The sequence below is a fragment of the Panthera onca genome, chromosome C1, assembly GCF_046562875.1.
Source record: "Panthera onca isolate mPanOnc1 chromosome C1, mPanOnc1 haplotype 2, whole genome shotgun sequence".
NCBI lineage: Eukaryota > Metazoa > Chordata > Mammalia > Carnivora > Felidae > Panthera > Panthera onca.
In genome coordinates, this window is record NC_138346.1 from 28,169,585 (window position 1) to 28,196,800 (window position 27,216).

General features: G+C 37.2%; 1 protein-coding gene across 2 annotated transcripts in view; it reads right to left on the reverse strand.

The window, feature by feature from the left end:
• The window catches only part of LOC132671885 (parathyroid hormone 2 receptor), a 115,587-nt gene that overhangs the window by 53,921 nt on the left and 34,450 nt on the right, over positions 1-27,216 (reverse strand). For both annotated transcript variants that reach the window (XM_060623281.3, XM_078450943.2), the window contains exon 2: positions 5,989-6,091. In XM_060623281.3, coding sequence (XP_060479264.2) covers positions 5,989-6,091 — 103 coding nt within the window. The remainder of the gene's footprint in view (positions 1-5,988; positions 6,092-27,216) is intronic.

Consider the following 27,216-nt stretch of genomic DNA (forward strand, 5'->3'; position numbering starts at 1 on the left):
AGTACTTTTAATGAGTGCTGTATTCATTTTTCTATTGCTACCAAAATAAATTACCACAAGCGTAATGGCTTCAAATAACCCAAACTTACTATCTCACTATTTCTTGAAGTCAGAAGTCCAGTGAGTTCAACTAGGACTGAGCTCCCCCTTTCCTTGCTGGCTATCAGCTTCTAGCAGCCACTTGCATTCCTTGGTCATGACCCCTTCCTCCATCTTCAAAGTCAGGAGGCAGGTCAAACTCTTCTCACATTTCAAGTGTCTCCTCCACTCTCCTTTTCCCTTACTTATTTGCCCACCTTCTCCTGCCACTTTGAAGAAGTCATGAGATTACATTGAGCCCATCCAGATAATCCAGGATAATCTCCCTATTTTTAAGGCCCGTAACCATAATCCCACCTGCAATGCCCCTGTGCCATGTAATATAGCACACACAGGCATAACAACAGATATTAGGGTATGGACATCTTTGGGCACCCTTATTCTGCTACTACAGGTACTATCCATTATAACTCTCAATTTTTCAGTTACCAGTTGCACTACTGTAGCTGAGGAATTTTGTTCTAGCTAATGTTCATGATATCAACTTGTTTGTTCAGTTTTGAATAGTCATGCAAACACTGATCTGTACAGAAAAGAATCCAGCATAAACCTGAAATTATCTTCTTAGTGTCCTCCATATCACATGGAAACAAATGACTTGATTTGCTTTGGGGACCGCTGAAGCAAGAAGAAAAAGAAAATGTCTTCCCTCGCCCACACTGTTCCTATAAAAGAGAACGTTTTCTTGGAAACAGCCTCACTTTGCTCACACAATAAAAGCCCGGCCTTTACATGTCACAAGCAACCCAGGAACCCATCACACTGGCTCCTGCTTCTGGTGCACAGCTTCACCGGCTTCTTTCCACCATTACCTGCATTTTGTTTTCCTTTCTTGTTTAAGCAGAGTGCAATGAATCAGTCTGTTTCATCAACTTTACCCTAAGCACTCTTCTGTATTTTGATAACATTCCACATGGCTTCCCATCCATTCACTTTGTCTTTAACGAGTCATGCATCCTTATTTATCTGGACTGTCCGATCCTTTACTGGATATCTATTGTGCAATCTACATAAATTGGACGTGGACAAACATTTCTTGTGCGTTCCTGTGTTCTGGTAACAAGTTGTCCCTATAAAATGTATGCTGCAATGTCATTTGATATTTTCTGGCAAGAGTTAGCCACATGATGGAATAAGGTCTTACTATAAGTTTAAAATCCAATGACCAGTTTATTCTATAATTATGTAGTTTTTAAACTGCTATGGAGCCAAATCTGCTGACATTTTCTTCATGCTCTAAAGGGGACACTTTTCTAGTTCCCTGCAAGATACTACCCGACACACACACATACCCCCAAAATTCAGAAAACCAACATTCCCAAAAAATAATGTTTCTGTAGATTGTGTTCATCTCTCTGGTGGCCCTTTGACAAAGATAATAATAAATATTCACAAATGTTGAAAGGATTGGGGAAGCCATGACCTCACAAAGATAATACAGAGAGATCTTAATTAACATCTCCTCTTTGATCATCATTTCACATTTCATGTGAGTAAATACTTTCATTAGTTAGCAAGAAACTAATTAATTGCCTGATGACTCACTTTACAAATTACACCATTAATTACATTCCTCGTAATCTTTTCTGTATGCCAGGACAAACTACTTATTAGTGAAGCTCCTCAAACCGTGATATTTACACAGAACAATCTAAAATTTGGAGACTCCAACTTTGTCTCTTTTCAGTTCTACAGTTACCCATAACACAATATAACCCCACATTTGTGAAATCGAACCAGGACCATTAATATTTTGAGTTTTGTTTTTAACTACTTGAATCGTTTTATAACTAGGTATTTGCATTTACTTTTCCTTTTCTTTCATAGACATGGGAAAATGTTTCCTTTTATTACAAAATTTTTTTCATAAATAAAACAGGGAATATTGCATATATATACATTACCTAGAACTGACCTGTTAATATTTTACCATATTTATTTCATCGAATTTATTTTTTGCTGTGGGCTTTTAAAGTAAATTGTAGACAGCATAACACCTCACTCCTAAATATTTTGATATGCATCTCTCAACTTTAAGAGAATTTAAAAATGGAAATTTCTTAAATTAGCCAGTGAATTCAAAATGTCATTCTAGTTTTTTACACACAAATTGAAGAAATTTTGAGTCAATTTACATATAATTACACATAATTTTTCACTGAAAAGTAAATCAAAGTTTGACCAGATTTAATTCTATCCTATTTGTATGGGAAAAGGTCTCAAAGAAAGGATCTTTTCTCTTCTGATATTTATTCATCTACATATTTCACATGATTCACACCTTCAGAAATTTTAGATGTTACATAAGTTTATATCCAGATCATTTATTCTTTTTATGTGTCACTCACGTGATATGTCACCAATTCATACTTGCTTGCCTTTGACCATCCTATTCTTTCTGCCAGGAATGTCCTTTTACTCTCCTCCTCTACACATCTAATTCCTGCTCCTTTACTCTTAAAATGAGATGATTATTCCTCCAGGAAGCCTCCTCCATTCATCCCCAGTCAATTAAGATACTTTTTCACTGGTTCTGTAGTTGGGATGCTTCTGTTGTTAAACTCACACACCATACTGAAAGATGTCTACCTCCCTTACTAGGTCATCATCTCATGGGGCAAGGACATCATCATGGGGCAAGGACAGAAACAATTCATTGTTTCCAGTGCTTACTACAGAAGCAATACACGGTAAGCACATAATATATTTCTCAAACTCTTAAAGGGACACTGAAGATAACAATGTTGGACTAGCTAGTCTCCATCTTCCAGCTCAAAATTTCATGAGATTCCATAGAAAATAGCTCATTTAGCCTTGATAGATAATAATCTTTATAAATCCCTTTATGGTAATGTCACTTCTTGTTAGTAGCCCCGCATGTTTGAGATATCAGAATCAGTGTTCTTCACAGGTGGCATGAATAAATCTCTTTTCTGACACTTTTAGTGTCAGAGAGCTCCTTTCTAGTACAAGGCAACTACACTAGATTAATACAAAAACTTGCTTTCTTAAAATACAGTTTTGCTAGCTATAAATGAATGGAATAAGGTGCACCTAGGTGGCTCAGTCGGTTAAGCATCCAATTTCGGCTCAGGTCATGATCTCACGGTTTGTGGGTTCGAGCCCTGCATCCGGGTCTGTGCTGTCAGCTCAGAGCCTGCTTTGGATTCTGTGTCTCCCTCTCTCTCTGCCCCTCCCCCACTTGCAGTCTGCCTCTCTCTGTCTCTCAAAAATAAATGTCAAAAAAATTTATAAATGAATGGAATAATACTGAGGCTAGAAATTATTCCATAGGCTCAGCAGGCAATGCATTTGGGGCTTTACCCTGGAGGCCTCTACTGATTTGCTGGCTTACAGCTTGGATTATGATTGTGTTCAGGTAACAAAAGATGAGCCTGAAGCCTGATGTATTCAAAAAATTGAACAGAAAACCCCTGTATAACAGGATCCCCCCCCCAAAAAAATGACCCCTTTAGTGAAGGAACAAGAAACAAAGCTTTCCTTCAGAAAGAGATTGGCTTGTTTCACTCCTGGCTCCATTTAGAATTCGAATAGAAAACTATTATAATAATAAAAAAAAAAGAATAGAAAACTATAGAAAAAAAATCTTTGAAAATTTCTAACCACAAGCTCACACTCATGTGTAGCCTAAATTTATTTTAAAATAGACGTAGGTAGGTCAATAGGCACCTCACAGAAGCCGACAGAAATTGTCTCTGGAAAAATGTGCTTTAAATGAGGACCTCATGAGTTCTTTATCATAAATTGTTGGACACACAGGAAATAAAGCCACCATGTATGATAATACACATTGACAAGCAAAGTCTTGGATATTAGAATTATCAAATGCAGAATATAAAATATGTTTAAGAAAAAAAGAATAAGTTGAAAAGATATTGAGGATAAAAAGACTATCAAAATTAAATATGAAGATTCTAGAATGCGAAAAATGGATAATCAAAATTAACTTAGTAGATGGATTAAACAGCCATTAGACAAAGTTGAACAAAGAGTTAGCACACTGGAAAATATATCTGAAGAAATTCCCAAAATAGCAGTAGAGAAACAAAGAAAAGGTAAATACATAAGACATGAAGACACAAAGAGTAGCATAAGAAGGTCCTACGTTTGTCTAAATAAAGTTCCAGATGGACACAATAGGAGAACAGGGGAGAACAAAGTTTCAAAGACAAAATAGCAAAATATTCCTACCACTGAATAAAGACACAGACCCTCGGACGCTAGAAATCAAATTAATCCACAGGTAGATACAGAATAAAACTGTAGAACATCAAAGTCAACTAGAAGCTCTTAAAAGGAGCCGGAGAGGAAAAACTAACCATCATTAAAGACCAAAAACTGATTTGTCACCAATAACAGTGGAAGCTAGGGGGAAAATGAAATAGTATTCAGGTGCTAAAAGTAAACAATTCTCAACCAAGAGTCACATGTCCAGAAAAAGTGTATCTTTGAAGATTGAGACTGAAATAAACACCTTTTCAGACAAAAACTGAGAGCATTTGCTGCAAGCAAGTTCTAACATAAAGAAATTTTGCAAGACATATTTCAGCTTGAACAAAAATTATAATATACAATTAATATAAAATCATATGACTTTATTAACATAAGATAATATGACAATACGGGGTGCCTGGGTGGCTCAGTCAGTTAAGCAGCCGACTTCAGCTCAGGTCATGATCTCACAGTCTGTGAGTCTGAGTCCCGCATCAGGAGTTGTGCTGACAGCTCAGAGCCTGGAGCCTGCTTCAGATTCTGTGTCTCCCTCTTTCTCTGCCCCTCCCCCATTCACACTCTGTCTCTCTCTCGAAAATAAAATAAAAACATAAAAAAAGTTTTAAAAATTATATGACAATAGCATACAACTTGGAAGCAATTAAAGTATTTCAAATTGCTTATATTATTCAAGCAGGAGAAGTTATTGATAAACTTTAAACTTTCTTAAATATTTGGAGACTAGAATGAAGTAGATCAAACCAGATATTTCACTATAGGGCATAGCTTTAAAGATATTACCTGCTGCATTCAGAATGTTGGGAATTTAGGGAAGCTCAGTAAACTGCAGCTCCCTTTATTAAAAAAAAAAAAGACTCTTTAAATATATTCAACTATTAAGGCAAGGCATTTTCCCATATAAAACATTATAGCTTTCCCACTCCTCCAAATATTCCAATAAACAGCTTTTCTCAATGGCCCCAGTGCAAACTATGAGTGACTACCAGGCTGTGAGGACCACCACGAGCCATAGTTCCTGTACAGCTCCAACAGTAGAGCAATCCAAGAGCGTCAAAGCCACCGCAAGCTCACCTGTAGTGTTGTAGTTCTGTTTTTTCAGTTTCCCACTTGAATTTGGAACTAATTGAGAAATTGCATAAAGAGTCAGGCAGATGGAAATTAAATAATCACCTTATTAAGGAGAAAATATTTTTTGAGAACAGGGCCTAGGTACATATAAAAGGGCCTGCTTGTTTGTTCTTCTGATCTTTATACGTACTACCTAAAACTGCAAGCAATACCCACCGGAACAGAGCCTGCCCCTCCAAGCTTACTAGCTGGTTAAGGGCAGACCAGCATGCACACTCTCTGCAGGCAAACAGATCCCAAAGAGAGGCCTGAGAAAGAAACCGATGTGCACATGCTCAGAGGCTATTCTGAAATTCAGAAACCAGGCAAGTCACTCCACCCATTGGAAGGGAAGAGCTTGTAGTGAAGGAGATGAGAAGAACACGATTCTGCTACCACGCCCTTCCACATAGAAACATGCAATGACTGATGAGGAACTCCCTACTACCAACTCCAAAGGGGAATTTGAAGTCTTTGGGAGGACTGAGGTAGGGACACAAGGAGACACGATGTTTTCAGCACCTTTACCTCCTCCCTGGGGTTGAGCTGTGATGTTGAGCTCACATTGTACTTTAGCTTTCAGGACAAGGACAATCTGCTCCTCCATGGTAATGGTGCCACCAGAATCCAGCTGTAGAAATGAACAAAATACAAACAGAACAATATTTCCATTACATTTTTTAAGCCATGATATAACCTTTCATTATATACTGATACAGTTGAAAATTAAAGTTTTGATAGCCAGCTATCTGAAATAGTCTTTTATCTGAGTCAAACTTTCTACAAGATATCTTTCATCAGATACATTGATACTGATTCCCACCCTGAAACATGCTTCTAACCTACAGCAAGTGAATAATAAATTCTTCTTGGATGAGTTCACCTAGATTTGGCTTTAGCACCACCAGTAATGGAGAGGAAATTCTACTATTGGAAAACCTTATTTCAATGAAATATATTTTAAATATGACCAAATATTCATAATTGTTCAGATTCTGTTGCTTGGACCACCTGAATCTGATGCATATATAAAATGTAGATCTTTATGCTGCACATCAGATTCAGTGAGTCAGAATTTATTTCTGGAGGTGGTGGACTGGTAATCCTTGTGTTGTTTCCCAGGGACGCTTTGTGGTTCTTGCACTAACTTTAATGGGTTTGACAACCAACATACTTGAAGGTACAAGATAATGGTGAAGATCATTCTATTAGTCAAGTTTCAATCAGAGAAGCAGAACTATAAGAGATTAGTATATACAGAGAAATAAAAGTAAAAATAGAATAGAATAAGTAAGTACTTGTTACAAGGATTTGACTAAACAGTTGTGGGAGGTGACTAAATAGTTTCTAGAAGGCCTTTTTTTTTTTTTTTTTTTTTGGTCTGATGCTGGAGCTGGAAATCTGCAGGTCAGGCAGTTAAAAAGAGATGAATATAAAGAGAGGGAGAGAGTAGGAAGAACTTGGAACCATGAGCATGAGCTAAAACCATGAGGACACAGTAGAATGCATGTGAGTTCTCGGGGCCTCCAGCCTTCATGTTGTAGGTGTCCCACAGAAACTGGCATTCTTTATCATGGACCTAAACACACTTAGCCCAGGAATCAGAGAAGTTAAAGAAGAACCCAGGAAAATATGAATCTGCTGCAGGCCTGGCTGCTATCCCCCACAATGAGATGAGCCAATAGAGAGCCAACAATGTGTGTGAGATACGAAAGCACCTGCCTTGACCATCTGAGTGTAAAAAACAAAATGGCTGCTGCCTCACTTCTGCCTTCCAACACTCATGAAAGCATGTCTTGTGTGTCACCCTAACCAGAAACATAAAGGGAATGGGGATTCTGGGAAATGCGGTTTAAACAGCTAAGCTGACACATTACAAAGCCACCAAAATCTACCCCTGTCAACTTGGCACCCACACATATCTCTTTAAACCACAATTAATTTCCAGAAAACTCAATAACAAAGTCATGTTCCATCTAACATGATACAATTCGTTTGGTACTGAGAGTGATTCCAAAAGAACAGAATTTAAGGAGCAAAAAAATCTGTATTTGTCATTTCTAGCTGTATAACAAATTGACCCAAAACTCTGTGGCTTACAACAAGCATTAATTATCTCACAGCTTGGGATAAACTTAGCTAGGTGGTTTTGGACTCAGTCTCTTATGAGGTTTCAGCCAAGACTTCAGCTACAGATGTGGTTACCTAGACTTGATTGGGACTAGAGGATCCACTGCCAAGGTGGTCCACTCACACAGGTATTGGCAGAGGGCTTAAGTTTCTCAACGGCTGAGAGGAAACATTAGTTCCTCACCCTACGGTTCTCTATGGGTGCTTAAGTGTCTTTACAACATGACAATTGGCTCCCACCAGATGAGTGAGTCCAGAGAGAAAGCAAGGAGAAAGCCACCATGCCTTTTATGATCTACTCTCAGATGTCACTCATGGTTATTCCCATCATATTCCATTAGCTAAAAAGCAAGCCACCAAGTCTCACTCAGGGGGAGAGGAATTAATCTGTACCTTTTAAAGGGAGGTGTCAAAAAATTTATAAATGTATCTGTAGTCAACTGCAATTTTCTGCAGGTGCTCATCTATTTTCCAGAATGAGAATACTGAGTATTGTGGTTTTTGTAGATTTATTAACAATAATAGGGTCCAGAACTTTGCATTTCTGTTTTCTCCTAGGGGCTTAGAGATTCTTTTTATTTATTTATTTATTTATTTATTTATTTATTTATTTATTTCAAGTTAATTAACATGCAGTGTAGTATTGGCTTCCAGAGTAGAACCCAGAAGTGATTCATCATTTACATATGACACCCAGGGCTCATCCCAACAAGTGTCCTCCTTAATGCCCATCACCTATTTAGCCCATCTCCCCCCGCCCTCGACCTTCCCCCTCAAGCAACCCTCAGATTGTTCTCTGTCTTTAAGAGTCTGTTATGGTTTGCCTCCCTCTCTGTTTTTACCTTATTTTTCCTTCTCTTCCCCTGTGTTCATCTGTTTTATTTCTTAAATTCCACATATGAGTGAAATCATATGCTATTTGTCTTTGCCTGACTGACTTACTTCGCTTAGCATAATACACTCTAGTTCCATTCACATTGTTGCCAATGGCAAGATTTCATTCTTTTGGATCTCCAAGTAGTACTCCATTGTGTGTGTGCATGTGTGTGTGTGTGTGTGTGTGTGTGTGTGTGTGTGTGTGTGTGTATATATATATATATACCACATCTCCTTTATCCATTCATCTTAAATCAAATGAGATGAAAAACCTATCAATTTACCTAGGTGACAAACTCCCAATAACACAATCCTTTGTAAACCTCGAATATTTAATTTTTGGTTGTACATACTTATTCTCTAGAATCATTCCTTTAAGGAAATAAGGAAAACAAACCTTTTTATGTTTTGCAATAAGACATTAGGGACTGAACATTAGAAATAGAAGGATATTTGTATTAGGCATAAAAACACCTAGAGATTACTGATAATTATGATTTTAAATAACATATAAAATGATACACTGGCAGGTTAACTTGAAATGGGGGATACAGAAAATATCTATCATTAGAACTCATATCAGCATCAAAAATAAGTCTTATTTCTGAAAACTATGAGTTTATTATTTCCTAACATATTTACAATACAGAGTTGCTCAGTGAATATTCTGGAATATAGTTTTAGAGATTTCTGGATAATATTCATAGTTCAATTCTCACATTTATTTTAATAATACTTATGAAATGAGAGAACAAACAAAAACTGATTTTTTTGGATTGGCATACATACCATAATTTAGTTATCAAGCAAACACAATACAGATTCTAAGTTAAAAGTAGCTACTCTAAAAGTGACCCATAAAAATCTCACGTACCCAAAAGGGAGAATGAAATGGAAGCCAATGAGTCATCTAAATGAGCATGGTAGGAAAATTAACTTCTTCCCATTCATTCCCCAGAAACAGCCAGGCACCATTCACATTTTGTTTTGCTTTATTTTTTGGCTGGGTTGTTTGTTTTTTTCCAATTCTATAGTTATTTTCTTGTACCTCAATCCTAGAAAACACTGGGTAAGCTGTGCCCAACATTCAGAACTAAAAATTTGATTCAGAGAAATTTGATTTCAGTTATCAAACATGAACATTGCAAATCACCCCTTGTAAATTTTTATTTGAACAAATACAGTTTTTGTTTTCTTTTGTGCAGACTTAGCCTTTTTATTGGGATCATCTTTTCAGGAACATAAGCATCATATAAACTTTAGCTTTTACAGATATTTTACTCTACACATGTGGCCAATTTAACCAGGAGCAAGTTTGATTAGAATGTGCTAATTCATGAACTTTTAAATTGCTCTTTAGTCATTCCAACTGAGGATAAGGAAATGTTTAACATCTTTTATATGACTTTCTCTCCCTCCTTAGTTACAGTTACAAGTGTTCTTCACCATAGAGAGACAGTAAAATCATAGTGTACTTAAAACAGAAGAGGAGTTTTCATGTTCAATGCCTATTACTCCAAAAGCAACAATTGCATCCAAAACAAAATGGCACATTTAGTAAAAACAAGATGTTACTAATTTTTCCTGGGCAAGTGATCATTTACAATTTGAAAGAAAACGATGTATTTTACTGAAAGTACTTAACGTTCTTGTTACAGATACTGACTGGTTAAAGTCAGACTATGCAAATCTTCATAATTTCAATATTCACATTTATTCCATTTTTAAGTAAACATGCACCCATAAATTAGATGTTTTTGAAAAGAAGCATTCTGGAACTTCTGCTTCTGGCATGATGGGGTAGATATACTTTTCTCTATTTCTTTCAGTAAGTACAACTAAAAACCCTAGACATTATACATAAAATGAACATAAGATAAAATTCTGAAATGTGAAGAGCAGAAAGCAGACCAGCTAGGGACCTCAGATCCCAAAGAACAACACAGTGGTGAATTCTCTGGGTTTTCTTTTTGCCTCATGTATTTGGGACTTGGAGGTGAGAAGCTGGTAACTCAGAAACACCAAGAGACACTGACCAAAAAAAAAAAAAAGAAAAAGCCTCCAGAAAACCTTGCTCTCTATAGCAAAGAAGGAAAGGAGGAGCCTGACTAGACAGAAAACTCTCACACAATAATAGCCCAATCTAAGCCAAACACCACAGGAGAAAAGCTGCAGTTTTATCCTGACACCTCAAAGGCCAAGTGGAGCGCCTAGTCTTCTACCCTTGGTGGGCTGTAAGGAGGTGACCCTACACTCTCTCCAGAGATAGTTTCAGAGCAAAGTAGAGAGCCAGGACATTCACCCACACTGCTCTGGGACAAGTGCCCTCGCCTTTCCAGTGTTACTGGGGAGCCTGGACTTCCACCCCCTGCTGGCAGTAACAAGGTATCGCTCCATCCGCCCTCTGGGGTGCTGTCAGGAAAGACTGAGTAGCGAGTAGCAAGTAAGTCAGCCTGCAACGAGGCCACCCCATTGTGCTGTCAGTGGAGACCACATGGGGCCTACAACTCCCATCCCCACCCATCAGTAACAAGGAGCCCCATCTTAGGTGCCAACAGCAGCTGGCTGGGGAACCTGAACTTCTATTGACACCCTTATTTCCCCAACTATATTAATACCAGATAAAGTATACTTCAGAGAAAACAAACTTACCAGAGACCAAGAGGGACATTGTATGAAGACAAAAGTGTCATTCCACCAAGAAAACACAGCTATCATAAAAGTGGATGCATCAAAAAAAAAAAAAAAAAGTGAAGCAAAAATTGATAGAATTGAAAGAGGAAATAGACAAATCCACAATTACAGTTTAAAATTTCAATACTCCTTTCTCCATTGATAGAACAACTAGACAGAAAAGCAACAAAGAGATAAAAGAACTCAACAAGACCACCAACCAAGAGATCTAATAGACATTTATAGAACACTTCACTCAACAAGGCAGAATACACATTCTTTCCAAGTGTTCACAGAATATATATCAAGGCAGACCACATCCCTGGCCATAAAACAGATCTCAACAAGTTTAGAAGAACTGAAATCATACAGAGTATGTTCTCAGACCACAATGGGATCAAACTAGAAATCAAAAACAGAAAATAACAGGAAAATCTCCAAACACTTGGAAACTAAACAACACACTTCTAAATAATCCATGGGTCAAAAAGTAAGGCTCAAGGGAAATCAAAACAATACACTGAACTAAATGAAAATGAAAACACAAAATATCCAAATGCATAAGGCATAGCTAAAGCAACGCTGAGAGAAATTTACAGCACTAAATACCTACATTGCAAAAGAAGAAAAGTCTCATATCAATAACACAATGTTCCATCTCAAGAATCTGGAAAAAGGAGAGCAAACTAACAATAAAACAAGTAGGAAAAAAGACATAATACAGATAAAAACAGAAATCAATAAAATTAAAACAAACAAACAAAAAAACACAGTAGAGAATGTCAATGAAACAAAGAGCTATGTCTTTGAAAAGATGATAAAATTGACAAACTTCTAGCAAGCGGACAAAGAAAAAAAGAGAGAGGACACAAAGTGAATTATAGAAATGGAGAAAAGATTAGTGGTTGCCCCAGGGCTGAGGAGAAGGAGATGTGAGGGAGGCTATAGAACGGCAATAAAGGCAATTCTTTTGGAGATGGAATATATCTGTATCTTGACTGGATCAATGTCAATATGCTGGTTGTGATATTGTACTATAGTTTTGTAAGATGTTACCACTGGGAGAAATTGAGTAGAGGGTACAGGGTTCTCTCTGTATTATTTCTTATAAATGCATATGAATCTACAATTATCTCAATAAGTCAATATTTTAAAAAAGAATCCACCTAACTTGAAAAAACACAATATAATATTTTAAAATATTACCTCATTCTAGTAAATGAAGATTTGCCACAAGGTGGTTGCAAAAAACAAAGGTAAGTAAGACCTGTTAAAATATGATGATTTTATAATTTTGCAAAAATATCTCCTTTATAAAATGAAGTTTCCTTAATGTATATAATGCCTTCTTAGGAAGTTATTGTAATATTTATATACCAAATCTGACTCTAAGTCAGAAAGGATTGAAAGAATGTTTAAAGAGAATGAATTTCTTTAGACATTCTACTTTCCATACTCCAAAAGGAAGGTGAGCTTGTCTATAATAAAAAAATTTGTTTGGAATTCAGGACTTGTCATATAGTCTAGTTTCCTGGGCCAAATAATAAATCAGTTTTATTAACTTTCTACTCCATGTTTTCACACAGGCCTCAAAAGAGTTCATATAGACCTATTAATATTTTATTTTACTTTCTTAAATACTGATTTCACTCTCAGGAGTGTGCGTCCCTGAGAGCAGGCAAAGTTTTTATTTTGTGAAGTGAGATGGAGAATGAAACATGGTTTTAATTATTTATAATTTATTGTCTGTAATATTGGGTTCTAACAAAGAAAAGGAATCTGTTATAATAAATGATAGCTTTGAACCATCCACCTTTAATTAAAACACCAACTATGAAAGTGTTTCCCCATTTGTCCTTTGTTAATTCAAAGTAAAACAAGTTATATGGATAAAATACACAGAATACACACACACACACACACACACACACACACGCGTCCAGACTTCTCAAGATTTTTGTTTGTTTATTTATTTCAAGAGAGAGAGAATGAGAGTGAGCATAAGTGGGGGAGGGTCAGAGACAGAGAGGGAGAGAGAGAGAATCCCAAGCAGTCTCCACACCATCAGCACAGAGCCCAACACCGGGCTGGATCTCACACCATGAGATCATGACCTAAGCCAAGATCAAGAGTCAGACGCTTTGTTGACTGAGCCACCCAGTCACCCTTCAAGATTTTTAATCCTTTCACAAACTGACCTCTAACTCAGAGCTAATCCAAAGTCCAGTCCATTTTTCACATTAGGCAATAAACCATAAAACTTCCCATGACTCTGTTCATGCAGGAAACAAACTGAAAGCAGTTTAAGAATATAATGTATCCAGGGACACCTGGGGGCTCAGTCAGTTGCGTGTCTCACAGGTCTTGGCTGTGGTCATGATCTCACAGTTCATAGGATGGAGCCCCACATCAGGCTTTGCACTGACAGCAAGGAACCTGCTTAGGATTCTCTCTCTCTCTCTCTCTCTCTCTCTCTCTCTCTCCCTCCCTCCCCTACTCTCTCATGCTCTCTCTCTCAAAATAAATAAATATTAAAAAAGAATATAATGTATCTATCTGTGACGTGGCTCAAAATCAGTTAGGAAGGCAGCACTAGAAATGTGATCACACAGAACTGTCATTTTTCACACCTGTCATTCACCCTTTCTCTTTCATTTTAACCACATGAATTTATTAGGTATTTGTAGAGTCCAATTGCTACTTAGAAAAAGCAATGTTAATTTCTTAAGTAATTTAATGATGATAGAGGTAAAGAACAGATCAGCCATTGCTAGGTATTGGGGGAGGGAGGGACAAGGGAAGAGAAGGAAGAGGTTGTGGCCATAGAAGGAGAGCAGGAGGGATTCCTGTATTGAAACTGTTCTGTATTTTAACTGTGGTGGTAAGTCTCGTGTATCTGCTTACGTGTGATAAAACTACATAAAACTGCCCCCACACACACATGCCCAATGAATATATATAAAACCAGTGACATCTGAATTAAAGAGGCAGATTCCATCAATATCAATTTCCTGCTTGGGTTATTGTACTATAGTTATGAAAGATGTCACCACTGGGAGAAATTGGGTGAAAGGTTTATAGTATCCCTGTATTATTTCTTACACTGCATGTGAATCTACAATTTTCTCAAAATAGCTTTTTAATTCATATAATAGTTTTTAGTGAATTGTATTTAGTTTATTAATGATTATAACCATGACAGATCAACTAAATGTTAAATGAAACATAATAGAATCTATTAATTTGAGGAAATTAAGTTCAAATATAATAAGACTACTTGGCAAAGAATGTGAATGCAAAAGAAACCACGCATTAGGTAGCTCCCCATAATTTACAGACTTCTATAAATATGAAAGCTTCCCTATTATTCTCAATGAAACCCAATTAGAACTGAGAATTTTTAAATTCCCACCCATTACCAGATCTCCTAAGCAAGAAACTAATTGTCAACTATTACTCATCAACTAATTTAAAATAACTCCCTTGACAATCAAATGAAGTAACTATGTGTATCTTCCTCAAAAGTAATTTACTTATTTTACACAAAGTTGCCATCAAAACGTAAATTCAGAGGTAGCCAAGTTAAAAACTATGCACATAAGATCAAACAGGTTTGTGCAACATTCAATCCTTAAGGCAAAGGCTCCCTTTTCAAATCTCAGCAAAGTTGGCTCAAGATTTTTAGTTATTTAAAAACCTAATTAGTTAGTTACATCTGAAATGGCTTTCAAAATCTTTCCACACTAAGAATTTGAGAAGTTTTCTATGAACATAGAAAAGCTGAACATTTCCTTTGAATGAGGTCTCTGCAATTAGGGGGAAACACATGATTTCAAATACAGGCATACTTCACTTTATTGCGCTTCTCAGATACTTTTTTTTTTTTTTTACAAATTAAACATTTGGGGTGACCCTGCATTGAGTGAGTCTTTCAGCACCATTTTTCCAACAGCATTTGCTCACTTCATGTCTCTGTGTCATTCTGGTAATACTTGCAATATTTCAAACTCTTTCATTTATTATTATATTAGTTATGGTTATCTGTGATCAGTGATTATGACTCACTGAAAGCTCAGATTATGGTTAGCATTTTTTTATTAATAAAGTATTTGTAATTAAGATATGTACATTGTTTTTTTCAGACATAATGCTATTATATACTTCATATACTACAGTATAGTGTAAATATAACTTTTATATTCACTGGGAAACCCAATAATTCTTTTGACTCACTTTATTGCAATATTCACTTTATTGCAATGGTCTGGAACCAAACCCATAATATCTCCAAGGTAAGTCTGTCGATCTTAAGTGTTTCACCATAAAAAATAAAAATAAAAAAAAGAATGAACGAAAAAGTGAGTGATTGATGTGCTAATGACCTTGATAATGATAATCATGTCACAATGTAGACATACATGAAATCATCATGTTGTACACCTTTGAAAGAATCACATTGTACAACCTAAAAAAAACAGTACAATACAAAATAAATAAGCTACCTTCACCCAAAAAAACAGTGTTGCCCTATTTGGTGACATAACAAATCATCAAGAAGATGACTGTTTCCTTCAAGCAGTTGGCAACAAAAATTTGAGATACAGAAAATCAGGCTGCAGGCCAAATTGCATTGGCCAACATTCCATCCATTTGCATCTATGGTGTCACCACCCGAGGCAACACATCTGTCATGCAGCATAGCTGAGGATTCCTGGGAAGGAGTAGTGACTGGGAAAAATAACATGGTTGATATCCAATGAGAATGAGAAGGCTAATTTCCAGCAAAAGCAATGAGGTAAAAGTCACCATCAATAATAAGGCCCACAAACTATAAGGTAAGTTTCACATAGTAGAAACTCTGTGCACTCATTAGCTATAACAATTATGCATGTACATTAAGAGAATAAAGGAAAATTACTATGAGAGCTTGTAAATTAAACCATCTATGACCCCTCAAAAAACAGGGGGGATGAATGTTGGAACTAAACTCTGGTTTCCTTGATTTCTGATACAAGGATGTAACCACCAATCACATAATAGCTGGCTTTATGGATGAAAGAGAGGAGGCAAGGTGTGACTGTTCTTAGTTGAATGAGTAATAGCGGGGAGGAGGAGGAGGAGGAAGAGATAACAAGTAATGAGGAATTTACTCAGCAGATACGGGAATAATAAAAGGTTTCTAAATCAGGAAGAAGTGTGAATCCACATGGTCTTATTGGAGGTAAAGTAAAATTTAACCCAGTGGGGTGGGGGTGGGGGGATAGGGGAGTGGGAGAGAGCTATATTTGACAAGACAGTGTGAGATCAGTGTAGTTTGGGACACAAACATTTGGACAGATAAATGGGGAGACAGGCGGAAGGGCCAAGAAGTCAGAGCAGCATGGAAGTTCTCGGCTTCTCTCATCCTGAAATGCAGTTAGATCATCACCAAACCATTTTGCACACCTAGGAAATTGATCTGAGGATTAACACAACAATCTGCATAACTTGAGCCACAGAACTTGGCAAGTATGCCGTGAGGAGAGGTGAACTGGGGGAGAGAGAAGCCACGGAGGGTAGGGAGCTGTTTCGTGTGGGGTTTTTTTAATGTTTTATTTTTTATATTTGAGAGAGAGAGAGAGTAGGGGAGGGGCAGAGAAACAGAGACAGAATCTAAAGCAGGCTCCAGGCTCCAACCTGTCAGCACAGAGCCCGACACAGGGCTTGAACCCATGAACCATGAGATCATGACCCGAGCCGAAGTTGGATGCTTAACCGACTGAGCCACCCAGGCACCCCAAGTAGGGAGCTGGTTTTGCAGAGAGAGAACAGAGAAAGGGGAGAAGAGTGCAGGAAAAGCTTTCCCTCCAAAAGAGTGGAAAGAGAAAGAGTGGAAACACTTAAAAGGGACTGAACAAGAAATCTGTTCCCCAAAACCACTGACAGGGAGAACGAAGAGGGTTTCAATACCATTAGGACTCTATAAACAGGGGTGCACAGAGTCAGAAATTTCAGAGCTCAGAGTTCCTGTGCCAGAGACTAGGAAGCTGGATGAATCCATTTTCATCTCTCCTGTGTGTGCACATAGATGCATACGCACACCTCATTGATCCACCCCAGTAAACTAAGAAGGGCCACCTAGTGGAGAACAGAGCCATTACACCAAGCCCCGCCCAACTGCACCCTCACAGCAAATGCCCTAGAGGACCATCACAAGTCTCTCTGCCTGCTGGGTATATGGACTATAAAGTGATTCATAGCTTGAATTTTAGGGGAAACTAGATGTAACTTCATTCAGGTTTCATTCTGTTTGCTGGTCTATTTTTTTTTCTTTGTTCTCTTCTCTTTTCTTTTTCTTGGATACAGAAAGAGAAAAAATTTATTATTTTCATTTTTTTAAATAATTTTTTAAATTCTACTTACTATGTTTTTTGTTTTTTGTAATTTTTTAATTCTATGTCACTTTCTTCATTTCATTTTATTCCATTTTATTGTATATACTTTTTTAATTTTTAAACTTTTTCTTACTTTTTTCCTTTTCTTTCCCTTTTTTCTCTATTCTATCAAGTTTCTTTTAACAAGCAGACCAAAACACACCTAGGATTTAGCTTCCTTTATTTGATTTTTTGTGTTGTTTTTAATTTTTTAACTTTCATTTTTTTATTTTATTAATTCTTTTTCATCTCCAAAATGATAAAACAAAGGAATTCACCCCAAAAAAAGAACAGGAAGAAATGACAGCCAGGGCTTAATCAATACAGATATAAGCAAGATGTATTCTATAATTTAGAACCATGATAATAAGAATACTAGATGGGGTAGAAAAAAAGCATAGAATCTCTTTCTGCAGAGATAAAAGAGGTAAAATCTAACCATGACTAAATTAAAAATGCTATAACCGAGATACAATCTCAAATAGATGTCACAGTGGCAAGGATGGATGAAACAGAGCAGTGAATTAGTGATATAGAAGACAAAACTATGGAGAATAATGAAGCAGAAAAAAAGAGGGAAACTAAGGCAAAAGAGCATGATTTAAGAATTAGAGAACTCAGTGACTTATTAAAAAGGAATAACATCTAAGTCATAGGAGTCCCAGAAAATGAAGAGAGAGAAAAAGGGGGTAGAAGGTTTTTGTGAGCAAATCACAGCAGAAAACTTTCCTAATCTGGAGAAAGACACAGACATCAAAATCCACAAAGCACAGAGAACTCCCAGTAGATTCAACAAAAACTGGCCATCAATAAAGCATATCATAGTCAAATTCACAAAATACACAGACAAGGAAAGAATTATAAAAGCAGCAAGGGGAAAAACATCCTTAACCTACAAGAGAAGACAGATCAGTTTCACAGCAGACCTATCCACAGAAACTTGGCAGGCCAGAAAGGAGTGGCAGGATATATTCAATGTGATGAATCAAAAAGATATGCAGCCAACAATTCTTTATCAAGCAAGGCTGTTATTCAAAGTACAAGGAGGGATAAAGAGTTTCTCAGACAAACAAAAACTAGCAAGGGGAAAACTTGACAGTGACAAGCAGAAGAATGAACCTGGACTGCTTTCTTACACCATACACAAAAATAAACTCAAAATGCATGAAAGACCTAAAAATAAGACAGGAAGCCATCAAAATCCTAGAGAAGAAAGCAGACAAAAACCTCTTTGACCTTGGCCACAGCAACTTCTTACTCAACATGTCTCTGGAGGCAAGGGAAACAAAAGCAAAAATGAAGTATTGGGACCTCATCAAGATAAAAACCTTCTGCAAAGTGAAGAAAATAATCAACAAAATAAAATGCAACTGATGGAATGGGAGAAGATATTTGCAAATGACATATCAGATAAAGGGTTAGTATCCAAAATCTATAAAGAACTTACCAAACTCAACGCCCAAAAAACAAATAATGCAGTAAAGACATGGACGAAAGACATGAATAGACATGTCCATTCCAAAGAAGACAACCAGATGACTAACAGACACATGAAAAAATGCTCAACATCACTCATCATCAGGGAAATATAAATCAAAACCACAATGAGATACCACCTCACACCTGTTAGAATGGCTGCAATTAACAACTCAGGAAATGACAGATGTTGGTGAGGATGTGGAGAAAGGGGAACCCTTTTGCACTGCTGGTGGGAATGCAAACTGGTGCAGCCACTCTGAAAAACAGTATGGAGATTCCTCAAAAAATTAAAAATAGAACTGCCCTACAACCCAGCAATTGCACTAATAGGTATTTATCTAAAGGATACAAAAGTACAGATTCAAAGGGGCACATGCACCCCACTGTTTATAGCAACACTATCAACAATAGCCAAAGTATGGAAAGAGACCAAATGTCCATTGATGGATGAATGGATAAAGAAGATAGGTATATATATATATATATATATATATATATATATATATATATATACACACACACACACACACACACACACACACACAATGGAATATTACTCAGCAATCAAAAAAAAATGAAATCTTGCCATTTGCAACAACATGGATGGAAATAAAATGTATTATGCTAAGCAAAATTAGTCAGAGAGACAAATATCATCTGACTTCACTCATGTGGAACATGTTGTATTAGTTCCAGATATATAGCATAATGATTTGTCATTCCACAATATATGCAAATATCAAATCATCCAGTTAACATCCATTACCATACATTTACAAAATTCTTTTTCTTGTGATAAGAAATTTTAAAATCTATCCTCTTAGCAACTTTCAAATATTCAAGACAGTATTATAACTATAGTCACCATTCTGTACATTACATCCTCATGACTTACTTATTTAAAAGACTTTTTTTTAAGTAGGCTTCATGCCCAGCACAGAGGCCAAGGCAAGGCTTGAACTCACAACCCTGAGATCAAGACCTGAGCCAAGATCAAGAACTGGACACTCAACAGACTGAGCAACCAAGGAACCCATGACTTACTTATTTTAAAACTTATTTTAAAACTTTTAAAACTTGTTATTTTGACAACCTTCACCCATTTTGCCCTGTTTGGGGTTTTTTGTTTGTTTGTTGGGTAAGGTATTTTGGTGTTTTTTTTTTTAATAGCACTATTAAAATACAAAGAACTGCATATATTTAATGGGTACAATTCAATGGGTTTGGACATATGCAAACATTTATGGTACCATCACCCAAATCAAGGTAATAGACATAGCCAACATCTTCCAAAGTGTCCTTGTGATTCTTGTCTGGTTTTTGTTTTTTGTGGTACAAAGAGTTAACATGAGATCTACCCTCTTAAACTTTGAAGTGCACAATACCATGTTGCTGACTATAAGCACTATATTGTCCTGCAGACCTCTAGAACTTGTTCACCTCACATAGCTGAAACTTAAATAGAAAGATGTTGTTCAATGGATAAGGTATTCTTTGTTTTCCTGTATCTGTATAATGAAAGCACAAATCTTATCTTGCTTTCAATGTAAAATTGTGCCAATATACATCTGACTAGATAACCTAGGGAAATTTCTTGGCACATATATCTGAAACCACAGGTAGAGCAGGCTTCAAAAGAATGACAGAATGTAAAGTTCACAAGGGTAGGGATTTTCAGGCTTGGATTTTTTTTTTCACTGTGCATCCTTCCTCTACCACTTGTCTTTGTTTGCCACAAAGTTGCTGAGGAATTAAATGGATGTTGGAAAGGTAATAATAATGCTCCTTGCCAGGGCGCCTGGGTGGCTCAGTCTGTTGAGTGTCCAACTGTGTCTCAGGTCATGATCTTGTGGTTTGTGAGTTCAAACCCCACAATGGGCTTGCTGCTGTCAGCTCAGAGCCTGCTTCCAATCCTCTGTCCTCCCTTTTTCTGTCCCTCCCCAACTTGCAGTCTCTCAAAAATAAACACTTTCAAAAAGTGCTTCTTGGGGCGCCTCGGTGGCTCAGTCAGTTAAGTGTCCAGCTTCAGGTCAGGTCATGATCTTGAGGTCCATGAGTTCGAGCCCCACATCAGGCTCTGCACTGACAGCTCAGAGCCTAGAGCCTGCTTCAGATTCTGTGTCTCCCTCTCTCTCTGCCCCACCCCCACTCACACTCTGTCTCTCTCTGTCTCTCAAAAATGAATAAATGTTTAAAAAATGTTTTAATAAAAATAATTTCTTAAATGCTTCTTGCCTTCCTCTTAAAGTTGTTGTGAGGATTAAAGAAAGTAATCCATATAAAGCATCTAGTTAAAGGCCTTTATATGGTGAACACTGCATAAATATTAACTAGTATTATGAAACCTATACTTTTTTTAAAGATTTTATTTTTTAAGTAATCACTACACCCAATATGGAGCTCGAACTCACAACCCTGAGATCGAGTCACACGCACCACCAACTGAGCCAGCCAGGTGCCCCACCAAGTCTATATTTTTATCACTTTCTACATATATTTGACCAACATAAACTTAATGAAGCAAAAAAGAAAAAAAGTGCTGAACATGAGAACCTTTGGCAGAGATCGGCAGGCCTTTCCCATCTCTAGTTGAGGACCTTCTGTCTACACTGCACAAACAACTGAAGTAAAAGACAAAATACACGAGAGAAGGAGAATGGACAGATGCCACAGGATGGGAGACAGAAGGCACAGTACTCCTCTTTGCATTGTTGGCATTCGGTCTCCTCTAGAGTGGAAGCTCCTTGGAGAACGAGGCCATGTCTTAATCCCTTTGAGAGCCTGCACCATAAAGGTAATACCTAGTAGCCCACTGTAATTTTGCTAAATTGAAAACAAGAAGACCTAGGGAAAAATAATTTTATTTGCAGGGTACCTCCTTCTGTTCACAGAAAAGATGTCAGCCAGTTTTCTACTCATTTGACACCACTCATTGTGCTGGTTTTGCAGCGAGGATTGTTGAGTATATTTATTCTACAAGTACCTACCAAGACCTTTCATGGAGAAAACACTACTTATAGACACTGTGGCAGAAGATAGAAATAAAAGAAACCCTAGCCATGGATCTGGCCCTCCGGTAGGTCAGGAGCTAAAGTGTGGCTCTTGGGCACTTACTACACAATTAGCATGAGTGGTAAAAAAAAAAAATGTGATAGACCCACAGACAAAATGCCATTACTTATATATGACCAATCTGGTGAGAAACAGAAGTATATTGCATTTTGTGGATTGATTTTTAAAAGGCATTTTTAAGACTGCGGGAAAGCCCCATGCGTCCACCTATGGTTTCTTCTAATTTTTAGATATCTCTAACTTCAATTAATCCACATGAAAACTGTGCTTAACTTTCACTTACATGACTACCCAAAAGCTTCCGGATGTCATGTCTTACTGATTTTATTCATCTAGGAAATAAGATGCCAGCATATATGCTCAGAGGAGAAGTTCCACCTTGGGCTCATTATATGCATGAGTGCCTTTCTGAAGGTAGATTCTCTTGTAGTGTGGGCAGAAGGATATGCAAGCTTAGACATATCTCATGCCCACAAAATTGGTTTAAATGCATTGTTAAACATAATCTTTGCTCTCAGAAAGTGCATTTTAAAAAAATAACTGAATTTTTTTTTTCTCATAGAAAACAGCACTAGCCTCATTATATAAGTAAGGAAAGTGACAAGTAATATAAGTTATTCTTATTCAAGAATTTGCAACCAGTTTGCAATTTGATGTAAATGGTTTCATAAAGGAAAGACAGAAGTTTGCCTTAATGACACATAGAAGTCCATTCCAATCTAGTCACACGAATATTTGGCCAGAGTGTTAAGCAACACTTTTGTTTGTTTGCTAGGTGTTTAAATATATTATAGCTACGTATCTTATTTTTTTATTTTTTTTTATTTATTTATGTATTTTGAGAGAGTGAGAGAGAGAGCGCGAGCACCAGCAGGGGAGGGACGAGAGAGAAGGGGAGAGAGAGAGAGAGAGAGAGAGAGAGAGAAGAGAATCGCAAGCAGGTTCTGTACCGTCAGTGCAGAGCCCAACGCAGGCCTCAAACACATGAATTGTAAGATCATAACCTGAGCCAAAATCAAGAGTCAAACGCTTAACCAACTGAGCCACACAGGGGCACCCAATACGTATGTTATCATTAACAAGAGTATTTGACTTATTTGCGAATTCAAGCAGCAATATATAATACTTCTTCTATCTACGATCATGCAAACACTTACCAATATTCAATTAGTATCTACTAGGTACCATATTCTGTAGAAAGTTATTAATAATCAGTTCTTGCCCTCATGTAGTCCACTATCTGTGGCAGAACATCAAAACAGCTATTTTTAGACATATTTTTAAAGAAATAGCATATCATTTATGATTTTAAAACAAAAATCATACATGATGTAATTCAGAACTTTCTACATGAGCCTTACATTTAACAAACCAATAAAATTAGCACTGATGAACATGAGCGAATATCATACTTGATAAATCTTTAGAAGAAGTCCCAGTTGAAGTAATAATAATAAACAAGATAGAATGCCTATAATAATCACTACCATTCAATATTACATTGGGAGTTCTAACTAATGCAATAAGACAAAAAATAAAAAGAAGTAACAGATATAGTTATTGGAGAAAATTGTTACTGCTCCAGAATAAACCCGGTAGGTATGAATCAATAACTAAAAATAACAGTTTCTCTATACCAACAGTAGCTAATTAGAAAATATAATCAAAATGATGATGATGATGACAATGATGGCAGGGAGAATGAGCAAACTCTGTGACATGTACTACATTAAATGCTTCTCCTGAGGTTTTCATGATGTGTAACCCACACACCAACTCAATGAATTTGGCCTTAGGTCATCCCCATTTTTCAAATGGAGACACTGAGTTTTTGACATGTTAAGTGATAGCTAGAGAGTAGGAAACATAGATTCCAAATTCAGTTCTTAGATTACAAATTCAGTTCTTATATCAAAGTCCATCATCTTAACCATTTTATATACTTTTGTCCCCCTCCAAAAAGCTATGATTTACTTTCTTTGAGCATCTATAAAATTCCATCAGCCAATGGAATAACGGTCAGGCTCAACACTGAGCCTGCTTGTTTATCACTTATTAGGACAAGAGAGCTCTGGAAACATTGAACTCTCTTAGAGACCAACAGCACTTTTCTCTCCATCTCCATGACTAGAAAGATGCAGGTTCTGTGACATCCTTTGTACCCAGGGCAGTTACTTCTGTCCCTTAGAAGAGAGTGATTAATTTTTAAAATTAAAACTGGAGTAAATGCTTAGAGACTTCAGTTCCAAGTGGGATCAAAGAGGATGAGTTTTCTTAAAATGAAAGAAATACAAATGATCTCATTCAAACATGTATGCTACCCAAAGGCACCATGCTAATTGTCACAAGGTGTTCCAAATTGTTTATTAGTCCCTTGTCCCCTGTGAGTTTACAATCCAGGGGTAATCTTACAAAAAAACCTATCTGCATACCCTCTTTTAAACAAGTTAGCCAGCCCTTTTAATTCCATTGTAGTCTTGTTGAGAATATCATTCACACACGTGGTTTCAGGGACCCCCTATGAAGTGCTGATGTTAATCCAGAGCTTTTCTTAAGCTTTATAATATCCAACCATCTACTAAATAACTCAGGTACCTCACACACAGCTTATCTAAAAATTTCACTCATCATATCTGCCCCGACCCACTCTTCCTTCACCTGAATGTACCTTCTAACTACCTCTTGATTCCCTCTGCCTACTTGCATCTCCAATTCTACAAAGACACACTAGTGTTCTCAGAATGGCTGCAACTGCCTTCCGATTACCTGCTCTGTCTTCAGAATGGTTTCTTGAAAGGGGAACACAGATATTAATCAAGTACTCACATTAATAAATACTCGGAAGATAATTTGTTAATAAATTAATAAACACTATGAATAAAATGTCCAATTGCTGTCAGAATGTAATTGGGTTCTGAAGGAGAAACTAAGGAATAGAAGGAACAGTGTTGGAGGCAGAAAATAACCTTGAAAAATTCACACACACACACACACACACACACACACACACACACACACAAAGCCTTTAGTGGCTCCCAGTCATGTTTAGAAATAATCTCAATCTGGGGTGCCTGGATGTCTCAGTAGGTTGCTCAGGTCATGATACCGTGGTTCGTAGGACTGAGCCCCACGTCTGGCTCCACTCTGACAGGGTGGAGCATGCTTAGAATTCTCTCTCTGTACCTCCCTGACTTGTGCTCCTGCGCTCTCTCAAAAATAAAAAATAAATAAAATAAATTTAAAAAATCTCAATCTAATAATCATCCAATAAAAAGCCCTTAGCCAATCTACTTACAGAAAAGATCTGGCATTTTCATTATTAGACGCCTTAAGGCTTTTGCATGTTTGCATATTTTTCTTTTTTTTCTTTTTTCAAAAAAAAAGTTTATTTTTTTGAGACAGAGAGAGAGAGAGACAGAGAGAGCATGCGCAGGTGAGTGGCAGAGAGAGAGAGAGAGACAGGGAGAGAGAGAATCCCAAGCAGGCTCTACGACGTGGGGCTCGATCTCACACCGTAAGATCATGCCCTGAGCCAAAATCAAGAGTCAGTTGCTTAACCAACTAAGCCACCCAGGCGCCCCGGTTTGCATACTTTTCAATTCAATATTCTCACATCCCATGAGATAAACACCATTATTGCCCATCACTTTAGAATGGAGGAAACGAAGACTCAAAAGGTACAAAGGGCTGCCTAAAGTCACATTGCTGTTAAAAGATTTAAAGAGTAACTCAGGAAGAAGGCAAAAACCCCAGAAGAAAGAAAGAACATGGATTCTAGCACATGACAAAACCAACTGAAGCTCAAGACGGGAAAATAAATGGAATGTGTGAACATCAGTGAAAGATAGTATTTTTATTCACAAAGAATTGAGGAAGTTCCAAAGACATGAAACCTCTCTGTGCATTGGCAGGAAAAGGCCATATCTAGCTCCCTTCCATCTTGGAGCTTCTGGGCTGCCAGGGCTGAAGATTCTACCCACAGTGCAGCCACAGAGAAGTCCACCGCCTTAGGGCTACAAGGTTTCCCCTATGACTAGAAGACAATGAAACCATCCTGGCTGTCAACAGGTCAGAAGGAGAACCAACCAACCACCGGATCTTTAACTACAGTAGTGCTTATGGAAATAAGTACAATGCAGACATAATCCAGGCAAGTTTCAGCTTGATTTTGCTAAGAACAGTCCCTTAGCTTACCATCTTGGAGAAGCTGCCTATGTCCTCATTCTGTCCTCCTTCTTAAATCTACCAATGATGGCTTGTTGGTAGTTACATCTGTTATCACCACAATCTCCAACTGACACAGAGATTGACATACAGGCTGTAGGCTTACTCATTTTATTTATATCGATCTATCCCCTTTTACCTCTATACCCCACTCCTACTTCTCTACCTTCCCAAATGCAACCACTTGTGTGAATAGACATATACACATATATCTTTTATCTCGATGTTTATACAATATATATTGCTGCTTCATGTGCTTGTATTTAAATGTATGTAAGTGGAATTATGTCATATATCTCATTGTTTATATGCCATATCTTATCCTCTTTGAAAGGATCTCATATATGCTATTTTGTGTACCTTGAATCTACTGCTTTTTAAGTTTCACAGTATCCCATTATGAACACCCAGTTGACCCCAACACCACAGAATTATTGCAATAACCACTATGGACTTGTGTGAGAAATTCCTTGGGATATATACACAGGGGTGAATACTGTTGGGACAGAAGGTATGAAGAGACATACTTAGCTAAGCAGTGCCACACTGATCTCCACAATGAAAGCACCAATCTGGGGGGAGTGAGAGGGAGAATTTCAGAGTAGAAGCTAGGGTCTAAATCATAACTACTCTACTTGTTAACTGTGTGACTTGAGAATATTACCTAACATATTTTAGCTCCATTTTCTCATGAAATGGATAATTACAGTGCCTATCTCATAAAGTTACTATGAGAATTAAATGAGATAACAATAGATTAAAATGTTTAGCACAGTATTTAGTACTTGGTAGGTAAATAAATATTGTCACTGATTTTCATCCCCTCCCCACAAGTAAGAGATTTGATTCCCCAGTAGACTCTGAATCTTTACACTAGAAGGTCAGTATA